This window comes from Nannospalax galili, unplaced genomic scaffold (assembly GCF_000622305.1).
Source record: "Nannospalax galili isolate Female #2095 unplaced genomic scaffold, S.galili_v1.0 scaffold580, whole genome shotgun sequence".
In the NCBI taxonomy this organism is placed as follows: domain Eukaryota; kingdom Metazoa; phylum Chordata; class Mammalia; order Rodentia; family Spalacidae; genus Nannospalax; species Nannospalax galili.
The window spans coordinates 406360-418960 of NW_008345762.1; the positions used below are offsets into that span (position 1 = coordinate 406360).

At 41.6% G+C, this 12601-nt stretch overlaps 1 protein-coding gene across 1 annotated transcript; it reads left to right on the plus strand.

Annotated features, from left to right (window-relative positions):
- The first annotated feature begins 9438 nt into the window (after positions 1-9438).
- LOC103741246 (olfactory receptor 4D11-like) lies at positions 9439-10376 on the plus strand. Its single transcript, XM_008842001.1, has one exon. It carries the CDS (start codon positions 9441-9443, stop codon positions 10374-10376), a length of 936 nt encoding a protein of 311 aa, XP_008840223.1. The 5' UTR covers positions 9439-9440.
- Positions 10377-12601: the final 2225 nt, after the last annotated feature.

The following is a 12601-nucleotide window of genomic DNA, read 5'->3' on the forward strand; positions in this document are numbered from 1 at the left end:
ATAAATGAGGAGGAACCCAATAGAGGGCTGCTTTTGGAAGCTCTTGTCAAGAAATCTCAGTGGACTCTCATATGAACATTTGAAATTTACCCTGTTCTGACTTCTTTCTAGTTCCCTGTCTAGAACTTGTAATGCTAATTACTCTTGCCTTCACTTCTCCTTCACAGCTCCTATTCATCAGTCAAGGGCTTTCTTTTCCCCTTACAGATAAGAGTTATGCAATTTGGGAGTCTTTTAGATAGACCCAAGGAAGGGGTACTCAAATTGCCTCACCCTGCGTCCCTGTTCAGCATGGAAGAAGCCAGACTGGTCTGTGTCCCGATTCCCTATTGGCAATTTGGGTAACTGCTTCAGAGGATGGTGTGATAAAAATAGGAGGTAGGAAATAGCTAGGCAGTTAGGGTAAAAAGACTCCAAAGAAAAGTAGCCAGTTTCTTGGCTAAAAATCAAAATGTCCTTAGGCCTCTTAGCAACATACTCTGTTCCAAAGGCCAAAAATGTCAGAAGTATTATCTAATCCTTAAAAGATTTGGCGGTTACCTCTCAGAGGAGGGGAATGTTAGAGTAGCAAAAAGCCCCATAAAAAAAAAGAAGAAAGCTCATGAAGCTATCAGTAAAAAAGTGATGGGGAGATACAGGAGGAGTTGGGGGGAAGGGAGTGGACACAGATTTGATCAAAACACCTTATATGCATGTATGAAATTCTCAATAAATAAAATATTTTTTAAAAAAAGATTTATCCTGGAAGGTTCCAGTAGGTAGAACACATCTGTGATCCTCCTTGAATCCTATAAGACAGAGATATTTACAGCCAAGACTTCTGATGACAGTGCTTCTCAGCCTTTTTAAATTTATTCTTTCATAATTTCAAATATGTGTGTCCCATCTTCTGATCATATCCCACAAGAATTACCCCTCTAATTCCCTCCCACTCCTGTCAGATTCCTTCTACTTCCCAACAGAACCCCCTCCAACTTTCATTTTCTGTGACCCATTGAATTTAATTAGTGTTACTTGCATTAGCGTGGAATGAGGGGCAGTATTTATTTGAACAAGAAAACTTACAAGTTGCTAGACCATTAAGACTATGACTACCCCTACACCAGCAGCAATTATCTGCCTTTAGCTCCTCAGGGAGGGAGAGCTGGGGCCTCAGGAGCCCCTCCCCCATCCATGATAGAATGCTGATGGGGCCCCTGTTTTGAATGGGTCTTGTGCAGGCAGCCACAGTGCCGTGAGTTCATGGGTGCAGCAGCCACATCATGTCCAGAGACAGTGTTTCACAACACTCTTCCCCATCCTCCAACTCTTACACTCTTCCTGTCTCCTCTTCCTCAATGCTCCCTGAGCCTTGGAGGGGGAGATATAGATGTCCTGTTTAGGGCTGAACATTCAACTACCCCAGTACTCTGACTCATTCTCACCTGTTCCTAAATTGTTGTCCCTCTGATGAGCTTTGTTAAATATTTTTCCTGATTGTCCCCTCAGAGGAATTTCATACCAAAGATATACTATATAATCTTTTAAGGTCTTTTGAAGAACCCACACATCATTGAAATGGCTGGGATGTTTTGCTTCTCCCCAAACCTGTAGTCCCCTTGTCCTCATGAGGAATGAGTAGTCCTATGACATCAGATGTTCCCATAACTCAATATTTCTCAGAGTCATGAATTGGGAGAGCAGCTGTCCTGGTCAGTTTACACTGTCAACTTGATACAACCTAAAATTATCTGGAAAGAAAATCTTAGCTGAGGAATTTTCTGGGTCAGATTTGCCTGTGGACATGTCTGCTGGAGATTTTCTTAATTGTTAATTGATGTAGGGCCCAGCCTACTATGAGCAGCACCATTCCCTAGGCAGGTAGTCCTGAACTGCATAAGAAAGCTAACTGTGCATATGCCCGCCTGCCAGCCTGCAAGCAGCATCCTCCACAGTTCCTGCTGTGCTTCTTTGGCTATGAATCGTGTTCCTTTGTTGGAGGTAATGCTGTGCGGAAGAGCAAGCAGGCTTCCCTTCAAGTTCCTGCCGTGACTTTCCTCAGTAATAGACTGTGACCTGGAATTGAAGCTGAATAACCTTTTCCTCCCTTAAATTGTTTTTGGTCAGAGTGTTTTATCACAGCAATAGAAATGAAACTTAAATGTCAGCCATATGGAAATCTAGCACTTTGTAAGTCAATTAAAAAATATGTTTCTTGGACTGGAGAGATGGCTCAACAGTTAAGAACACTGGTTGTTCTTGCAGAAGACCTGGGTTCAAATCCAAGCACCCACAAGGCAGCTAACAACTGTCTATAACTCCAGTCCCAGGGGATCTGACAGCTGCTTCTGACTCCCGCAGGCATTGCACAACATGAGTGCACTTACCTACATGCAGGCAATACACACATACACATAAAATTAAAATAATCAGCAAAATGTTTTTTTTTAATGTTTCCTTTCTTTTTTTCATGAGACAGGGACTCCCTATAGCCCCAGCTGGCCTGGAACTAACTATGTAGACCAAGCTGACCTCGAACTCACAGAGATCCACCTGCTTCTGCCTCCTGATTGTTGGCATTAAAGGCATGTGCCACCATGCCTGGTGGTAAAATTATGTTTCTTTACAATGAAGGGAAGAATCTTGTGTGGCTTAATAATGCTGCTTCTAAAACACATGGGTTATTACGCAAAAATTTTCAGTGTAAGTTATGAGATACCTCACGATGAGATATCTGGTACTCTAAATCTAGTCAAAAACCCACGGTCATAGGCCTGGGTGGCAACTTACTACTATTGTTTAGCTAAATTACATGACATCAAACTACCTTCTAAATATTTATATTGACACCCATGCATAAATACTACTGCAAGCCTTATTCAGAGAAGCTACTCTTTGAAACAAACTGTAAGAGAGATTCATGGCTGCTTTAGGTGTTGAGGACAAATGATAGTTAAGTGCTTAGCCCTAAATAGGGCATTTATACCACCCCTTCTAGGGCTCAGAGAACATTGCAGAAGAGGGAGTGGGAAGAATATAAGGACCAAAAGATAAGGAGAAGGGCTACAAAATATCATCTTCTGGAAATCACACAGTCATTGTAATCATGATCTCAAATCAGCTACAGCTGCCTGTACTGGGCCTGCACAAGACTGGGACCATCAACACTCAGTCATGGATTGGGGAGGAGCTTATGGGACCCTACCCCTCCCTGATGACCTATTGCCTACTGATGAATTCAGTCATTATCTTCTTTTGGGAGCTGTCTTCAGTTGGGAGCCCACTCGGCCCCCAATGAATAGTTCCACACCCATGGTCATACAGATGGCCCTGGTTTAACTCAGTATAAGACTATATATATATATATATGAATGAAAGAGACTTGTAGGGGGGAAAAGGTATTTGACAAAGATGAGATGGAAATTAGAGAGGACAGAGGTAAAGGTAATCAGAACACATTTATATACATGTATGAAACTGTCCAAGAACAACTTTAATCAAGAGAAAGTAATTTGGAAAGCAAAGAAATGCAGAATCTTTCTGTGTGTGCACACATGTAGACTCTTAAGTTATTACTTAGAAATTGTTTAATAACTCCCACTGGAACCTTGGTACTCAGAAGAGTGTCCACTCTGTTTCCATGATCACTTACTAATTCCCTTTGCTAATTTTCATGTTGTTTGGTCTTTAAAAAAAATTGTATATGTGGCAGGAACAATTTGGAACAGGAAGAAGAGTCACATTGATGTGACTCCCAAGATCTGCCCTTCCAAGGTGAGGGCTAAAGAGACATCATTGAAATCTGCCGTAGCTAATCTTCATAAGGAGTAGTCTTCATAAGAACTTCACCTGCAAATGCAATGTTTCCCCCTTTCATATATGCTGAGACCAAGCTACCCAGGCTTCAGTGATGTACATCTGTGGCTGGACACAGAAGAATTTAGGTAAGGACACTAAACTGTGAAAGAATAAAAGACTTTGGAGTATACAGGACTATAATGAGTCTGAAAAATGTGCCAGGTGTCTACAATACTGGGAAAATGGTTGGAAACTTTAACAGCAGGAAACAGAGAAGCAGATGTTAAGTAGTAACAAAGCTTCAGAAATGCATTCAGCACAGTAAAAGAGAAGGAGGTTTTTTATAGGAAAAAAATTAATTGCGTGAAAAAAGATTATGTTCCAGATTAGGATTTAAGATGTTCCATAGATACCATGAAACCTCTCTACTAAATAATTGATTCCTTTAAAAACCCAAAACTCAGTGCTAGAGAGATGGCTCAGCAGTTAAGAACACTTGCTGTTCTTCCAGGGGACTCAAGTTCGATTCACAGCACCCATGTGGCAGCTAACAATCACAACTCCAGTTCCAGGAGATCCAACACCATCTTGGTTCCCCTTCCCTTAACCCACAGTGATATCAAGTGCACAGATCCAGTATGGAAGCCTTCGTTCTACTTGGTCAGCTCACGCAAGTTCACTCAAACATAAATGAACAAGTTGGCTCAAAGAAAAGCTTTATAGAGTAGTGTTTTACATTTGGCAAATGTCTTCATATACAACCTTTCCTTGTTAGGCAAAGAAGATACTGTTTTCAAAAGAAAGGGAACAAAATTAATTGAAAGCCTGTTACATGCTAGATATCTTCCAAACATTGCCACATTTATTCTTTATGCTGCTTCATGAAGTCAGTGTTATGATTTCCCAGGTTACAAAGGAGACTAGAGGAACATAAAGGACTCGTTTCATGTAACAAAGGAGAAAGAGAAAGAATTCCAAGCCAGATATTACATTCTCCTGTAGCTAATCACATTAGACTGTGTTTTACAACTGATAACCTCAGTGCAGCACAGCTTTCTCCCGGTCAAAGAACTCATTTGTAACCAGCCTTAGGGGAAAACACTGCTATCTAGCATCCTTGAGGCCAACATAGAAATATTTTAAAAATTATTTTATTGGAGGCTGGGGCTATAGCTCAATAAAGTACATGTCTCACATGCATGAGGCCCTAGGTTCAATCCCCGTACTGTCCAAAAAGTTCATTTCATAAGTGTTTGTCAAGATCCTCCTCACTCAGACTCCAGTGTTAATACTTATATGTCATGACATGTATTTATCCCCTGAGTTTATTCATCACTTCAGAAAGTAATGATTACCTAACGTGCTCCAGACTGGATAAGTTTTAACTGTTAGAATGAATAAAACACTGAACGGACAGGATGAAGTTGAGGTTTAAGCAGAAAATAGACTGAATTAAGGAGACATAGACATATAAAAAGCTGTTACAGTTGTCAGAAGCCAAGTCAGTGCAGGGAATGATGGAGTCTCGGGGGAGGGATATCAGGATGTCAGATTAGCTGAGGTGTGTCAAGGGTATCAGGAAAGACTTCACAGTAGCCATCCCAGATCTAAACATTAAAGAGCGGCAGATGGGTGGAGGATTCTGAGCATGGAGAAGACAGGGCAGAATAAAGAAGAGGAATAGAGATCCACAAGGGTAAACTTACAAGGATTTGCATCACATATGACCCATCGAAATAGAGAATCAATGGTCTACATAGTGAGTTCCAGGCCAGCTAGGGCTACAGGGAGACCCTGTCTCAAAAAGACCAAAAAGAAAATAATTTTTTTAATTTAAAAAAAAAATCAAAGAAAACAGGGTGGCAGATTATACCTAAGACAGGAAAAGGTACAGGTGCTATTATAAATGGAGCAATCTTTGCTTGCCTTTAATCCCAGCACTTGAGAGACAGCAACAGGCAGATCTCTGTGAGTTGGAGGCCAGCCTGGTCTACATAGCAAGTTCCAGGCCAGTTGGAGCTACAGAGAGACCCTGTCTCAATAAGACCAAAAGAAAAAAAAAGGAAAAGAAGCAATCTTTGTCCTGCAGTACAAAACTTCTGAAAAAGTTTCCAGCAATAGCATAACATGATCCCACTTATGAGATACAGATATTTCTGGAAACAAAAGAGGATGAACTAGAGAAATGTAGACTGAAGAAAAGCAGACCCGTTAAAGAACTCCTGCAATAATAGAAGGAAAGATGAGGGTCTAAATTCGGGTGGAAAAGAGGGGGGAAATTAGGGAGATAAAGAAAGTGGAATGCTGAGGGGAGTTGATTTAAATGGAATCAGGAAGTTCAGTGTGCATCTTCTAGATGAAGGACGCTGTCAGTACATAGTGTAGAAGTGATTCTGCCCTCACAGACTGAATGGACTCGGGAAAGAAGGCAAGTTGACACAGCTTATTTAGCTGCATCATTTCTCAAGATCATCAATTTCTAAAGCTTGCCCAAGCCTGCTTCCTAGCTGGGCACTAAACATGGAAATATCTGTCTACAAAATGGTGCCCGATGACACAAACAGGTGCTAAACCTGAATTTAACTCCTTCTTCTGAGTTAACTTTTATCTACCTATCACTGTCTTGGACACTGTTGAGGTAGCATGGATTGAAAATGTATTGAGTTGACATTCAAAGGCTGACTTCAGCACTTTCTGGCTAAGCAGCTTTCTGCCTGTCACCTAAATCCATCAAGAATTTTATCTTCTTATGGTTGATCCTCAGGCTCTAAGAGACTGCTCAGTCCTGATTCACCTTGAGGAAATATAATGGGGTAAAAATCATCTCAACTGAATCTACTTTTTGTTCCCCATCCAGGACTTCATAATAAAAGAACTGACCGGGGAAAGCAAAAACTATCCTTGGGTCCCCCTGTGCTAGGATAAATGTGCAGATCTTTATATTGACAGGAAGGGCAAGTCTCAAGTTAAACAGACATAACTGGACATATATAGAGAGGGTGAAAAACAAAATTTGTCTTTGCTGTCTATATCACAATGGTAATGTTACAGTTGGGGTAGAGAGAGGAACATGGGTTCAAGAAAGAAAGACAGAATCATCCTTCAGGTAAGAGATATATAGCAGGGTCCAAAATAAGAAGTTTTTCAATCCTGTCAGACAAACAATGTGTCAGACCTTAAAGGGTTTTATTAATATTTTTATTTATTGTTTTTATTATTTTATGTGCATGAGTATATTGCCAGTATTCAGGCAGATGCACCTGTGTTGTGCAATGCCCATGGAGGTCAGAAGAGAGCATTCGATCCCCTGGAACTGGAGTTAAAGATAGTTGTTAGGCACTATGTGGGTGCTGGGAATCAAAGCCAAGTCCTCTGCAAGAGTACCCAGTGCTCTTAACTGCTGAGCCATCTCTCCAGCCCCATGGTTTATTTCTTTATTTTTTTTTTATGTTTTTAACTATATGTATGGGTAGGGGCATCTGTGAATATGTGTTGGAGGTTCCCATGGAGTCCAGAAGAGGGCATCAAATCTCCTAGAGCTGAAGTTAAAGGGGGTTGTAAGCCACCTGGTATAAGTGCTGGGAACTGAACTTGGGTCCTCTGAAGAACAGCTAGAGCTCTTCACCACTGGAGTCCTCTCTCCACCCCTGATCTTGAGGTTTCTTCACGGAAGGGAAATCCTGCAAATGTCAGGTCTTCTTAATATACGAGCTGTGCTACATGACCCAGATAGGGGAGAACAGTATATGTGACAGGCTTCATGACAGGGACCACCCTTTCTCTGAGTTGGGGAGTGGAACTTGGTTAATGTCTGACCCATGTGCAACATGACAGCAGCCAGGCTGCCTCTGACCCTGAGGTGGCGGGGGTCTGGATGTACATCAGCCCTCCCCAGAGCTTTATCTTCGTAGACTGGGTTATGGAATAGATAAATTTGTATTTCACTCCCGTTTTCTATATATGCATCCCTGGATCTTAACTGCTTTCTTCATGAATATGGGGGTCTGGATGTACATCAGCCCTCCCCAGAGCTTTATCTTCATAGCCTGGGTTATGGAATAGATAAATTTGTATTTCATTCCCGTTTTCTATATATGCATCCCTGGATCTTAACTGCTTTCTTCATGAATATAGCCATATCCTTATCATCTTTTGTTGTTGTTCAAACCCCATAGTTTACCCAGCAATACCTGAGAATCCATGAAAAGAATTTTAAACTTAAAGAGGTATCATCTATGTGACATTGTGTGGACAGTAACAGAAAGCCAATGGCCTTAGATTCTATCATGATGGAGAAAGGAAAAAGAAAGGGTATGAAATCCACCCTTTAAAGTGCTAATATAAATTATTCTTACATGTCTGTGTCCTGAATAGCTAAAGGCTACATAACAAGCAACAGTGCCAGACAGGCGATACCTTCTTTTGAGTTGTTGGCCGGGGTGGCCAAAGGGATTCCCAGATAGTAACCCAGCATAGAACTGGGAAAATGAACAGCAGACCCCAATCTTATCCAAAGGAATACTGACAACTGATTACTGCTAGATGAGGAACAGCTGACCCTCCTAAAACAAAGACCTCTAGATAGGCTGACTAGATTCACCAGAAGGGCAAGTAGTGGGGAATGGCTGGGGGTGATTTGGTTTTGCTTTGCTTTGCTTTTGTTTTGTTTTTTGGTGTTTTGAGACAGGGTCTCGCTGTGACCCCAGCTGAACTGGAATTCACCATGTAGACCAGGCTGGCCTCAGTCCACCTATCTCTGTCTCTCGAGTGCTAGTATTAAAGGCATGTTGCACCATGCTCAGCTCAATGTAATGGTTTTTAAATTGCATGTTTCTTATTTTTAATTTTTTTCCTTACCAATTTTTTTGCAGTATAATTTGTTGAGGTGTTTTGTGTTTGTTTGAGACAAGAGTCTTGCTGTGTAGCCCAGGCTAACCTCCAGCTTACTCTGTCTACCAGGCTGACCTCAAATTCTTGATCCTTCTGCCTCATCCTCCTAAGTTTTGAGATTATAGGCATGCACTACCCCACCTAGCTCAAAAATATGATTTTCATTTTACTTATTTATTTTAAATTTTTTTATCATTGGATGTTTGTGTTTATGGCATGTATATGCGAATGTGGGCACACACATGCTATGCCACATATGTAAAGGTCAGAGGACAGCTTGTGGGAGTTGATTCTCTCCTTCCACTACGTGGGATCTGGGGATCAAACCCAGGCTCTCAAGCTTAGCAGCAAGCACCTTTACTTACTGAGGCATCTCTCCAGCCCCTAGTGGCTTTTAAATTATAGAAACAAAATGAAATAAAATCAAGACTGCTCAGATTTTCAGAAGTATAGGGAACTCAGAACATCTACTTCATGTTCTTTCACAAGATTCTCTTTTTTAGTAACTTCTAGAGGTATGTTTTAATGGAATTCATAAACACCCATTGAGTACAAAAAATGAATGGGCTAGCATAAAGCACAGCTTGTGCTAATGATGGGGCTAAGACAAACAGAATCACATGATTTTCCCAGGTCCAGAACAAATTCATGAAGAACATAAAACGATAAGTATACATGTACATTCTATTTATGAAGGAGAAAGACTTTCCTTGATTGTGTCAGTAACATTAGCATTTCCTCCAAAGGTGTATATAGAGGAAGAAACATCTTCAATGGCCCTGAGAAATCGTACCAAGGTCACTGAATTTATTTTTTGTGGACTTACCCAGTTTCAAGAACTGAGTTTGCTTTTATTTTTCTTTTTATCTATGGTTTATATAACAACAGTGTTAGCAAATGTCCTCATCATGGCCACGGTGACCTGGGAGTCCCGCCTTCACACCCCCATGTACTTCCTGCTCCGCAACCTCTCTGTCTTGGACATCTGCTTCTCCTCCATCACTGCTCCAAAGGTCCTGGTGGACCTTCTTTCAAGGAGAAAGACCATCTCCTTCAATGGCTGCGTCATTCAGATGTTTTTCTTCCACTTGCTTGGAGGGGCGGACATTTTTTCCCTCTCTGTGATGGCATTTGATCGCTACATGGCCATCTCCAAGCCCCTGCACTATGTGACCATCATGAGCAGTGGGCGGTGCACAGCACTCATCACGGCCTGCTGGGTGGGAGGCTTTGTCCACTCCATCGTGCAGATTTCCCTCTTGCTCCCACTGCCCTTCTGTGGACCCAATGTTGTTGATGGCTTCTACTGTGATGTCCCCCAGGTCCTCAAACTCGCCTGTACTGACACCTTTGTTCTTGAGCTGCTGATGATTTCCAACAATGGCCTGGTCACTACCCTATGGTTTGTTCTTCTCCTTGTGTCTTACACAGTCATCTTGATGATGCTGAGGTCACACATGGGAGAAGGCAGGAAAAAAGCCATCTCCACCTGCACCTCCCACATCACTGTGGTCACCCTACATTTTGTGCCCTGCATCTATGTCTATGCCCGGCCTTTCACAGCCCTCCCCATGGACAGAGCTGTTTCTATCACCTTCACAGTCATCATCCCTGTCCTGAACCCAATGATCTACACCCTGAGGAACCAAGAAATGAAGTCAGCCATGAGGAGACTCCAGAAAAGATTAGCACTTTCTGAAGTAGAATAGTCCCATTATTGATTGTGGGAAAAGGAAGCACATAATTGAGTTTTCTTTTTTCGTTTTGTATTGAAGTTTTGTAATTTTCATACAATATAGTTTGGTAGTATTTAGATCCCTCCCCTCATTGCCCCCCTCCCAATATAATGTACTCTCTTATACATATACTATGACCTATAGAGTCCGATTTGTGTCCCCCAAATGTCCTTTAATGTGGTCTATCCACTGAAGATTTTTTTTTAATCTTTTTTGAACAGGGTCTTTCCTGTAGCCCCACCTGGCTGGAACTCACTATGAAGACCAGGCTCCCCTTGATCTCACAGAAATCTGCCTGCCTCTGCCTCTTAAATTCTGGGATTAAAGGAGTGTCACCATGCCTGGCTCAGGGTGGGATTTCTTACCCATTTTCCCATGTCTATGCTATGATTTTGTCTGGTTTAAGCTTGCATAGAACTTGTGCATGCTGTCACCATTGCTAACAGATCATATGAGTAACTGACCCGCTGTCTGGAAGACATCCACCCCCTCTGGCTCTCACAATCTATCCACCTCTTCTTCTCTGAGTCTTGAGAGACAGAAGTTTGAAATAGGTGTTCTGTTCAAGGATAAGCACCATGCAGCCTCTTGTTCTCTACACACTGGCCAATTGTCATCTTTTATAATATTGGGACTCAGCCAAGCACAATTAACTAATAGCAGTATGACACATATACAAAGGATCTGACATGAAACGTTGTTTTTAAGATTGAACATCAGTAAAGAGTTAAGTTAATCCTTAAAGAGAAACTGACAGCAAACAAGGAATAAACTCTAAATATGAGATTTCTGGGTGGTCAGGCAGTAGTGTTAAGGACAGAGATTTGATTCCAGACATACAAGTGGTCAATAAAAGCACCTGTCTTAAAACAGCAGGGTCCTAGCACCTCCATCCCAGTTCAGGGGTAGTTATCATGACTGAGGACCTTCTATGAACAAAACACTGCTGAGAAAACATTATCAAGTCTTTATTAGTAATTTAGTACATCCATTTTAAATAATATATTTTGTATCTATGAAGAGCTTTAAAAAGATTTCTAGATGTCAGACAGGTGTGGTGGCACATATCTTTAATCCCAGCACTCTGGAAGCAGAGGCAGGCAGATCTCTGTGAGTTTAAGGTCAGGCTGGTCTACATACCTAGTTCCAGGCCAATTGGAGCTACAGGGAGACCCTGTCTCAAAAAGCCAAAAAAATAAAAAATAAAAAAAGATTTCCAGATGTCATTCATCATCAATGACTTTGTCAAAATCGAGTGTGATCTGGGACCGGTAGCCTGATTCTGTAAAAACCCCACTGTATAAATACGTATATGGCAAAAATCTGGAACCACCTTACTCATGTCCATCCACCTCAGGCATACCTGAGTATTTGAAAAAATAAAAACCTATTGTATCAAACACAATAAATATTTTTATTTTTTTCTTATATACACTTCCTTGTCATTTCCTATATGATGGTATATTTAAAAATACTCTAGAAGTTGTCACATTAAAAGATTTAATTCTTCCGGGGACTGGAGAGATGGATCAGCAGTTAAGAGCACTGACTGTTCTTGCAGAAGATCTGGATTCAATTCCCAACACCCTTATGGCTGCTAACAACCATCTGTAATTCCAGTTCCAGGGGATCCAACACCCTCTTCTGACTCCTCCAGCATTTCATGACATGGGTATGCTTACATACATGCAGGCAATACATTCATACACATGAAAAAATAATAATTAATAAAATATTTTTGTCAGGTCATCTTTTGTTGAAATAGTTTCTCTTGCTTAACTAGCCGGGCATTCCACTGCACCACTGTTGATGTCATCAGTGATGTCATGAGGGTGATGGCCATCTACACAGCAGCCCACAGATTGTGCAGTCCCCAGGATCTTTTTAATAGTTCCAGAAAGTTCTCTGGCTAAAGGTTGGTGATACATCTGTCAGGCAATGTTGACAATCTCATCAAAAGCAGTATTTCCGACTCCCATCCTCAGACCTCTTGGGGTAAGTCTACAGCACAGGCCTCCGCGCTTTGACTCACCAAGCCACATTCACCCTTCCATCTCCCCCGCTGTTCTCTACTCCTAGTTTGGGCCCTGTGACATTACCAAGCCCGGGCCCCCAGACACAGGAGGAACCAATACGCATCAAAGACCCCCCACACCCAGAACAACCTAGGCCCCCTCAGAGCCAAGCCTGGTAGAGTC

Bases quoted from the DNA above. Each gene is read 5' to 3' on its own strand.
- LOC103741246 (XM_008842001.1), top strand. From the start codon at position 9,441: ATGGCCCTGAGAAATCGTACCAAGGTCACTGAATTTATTTTTTGTGGA.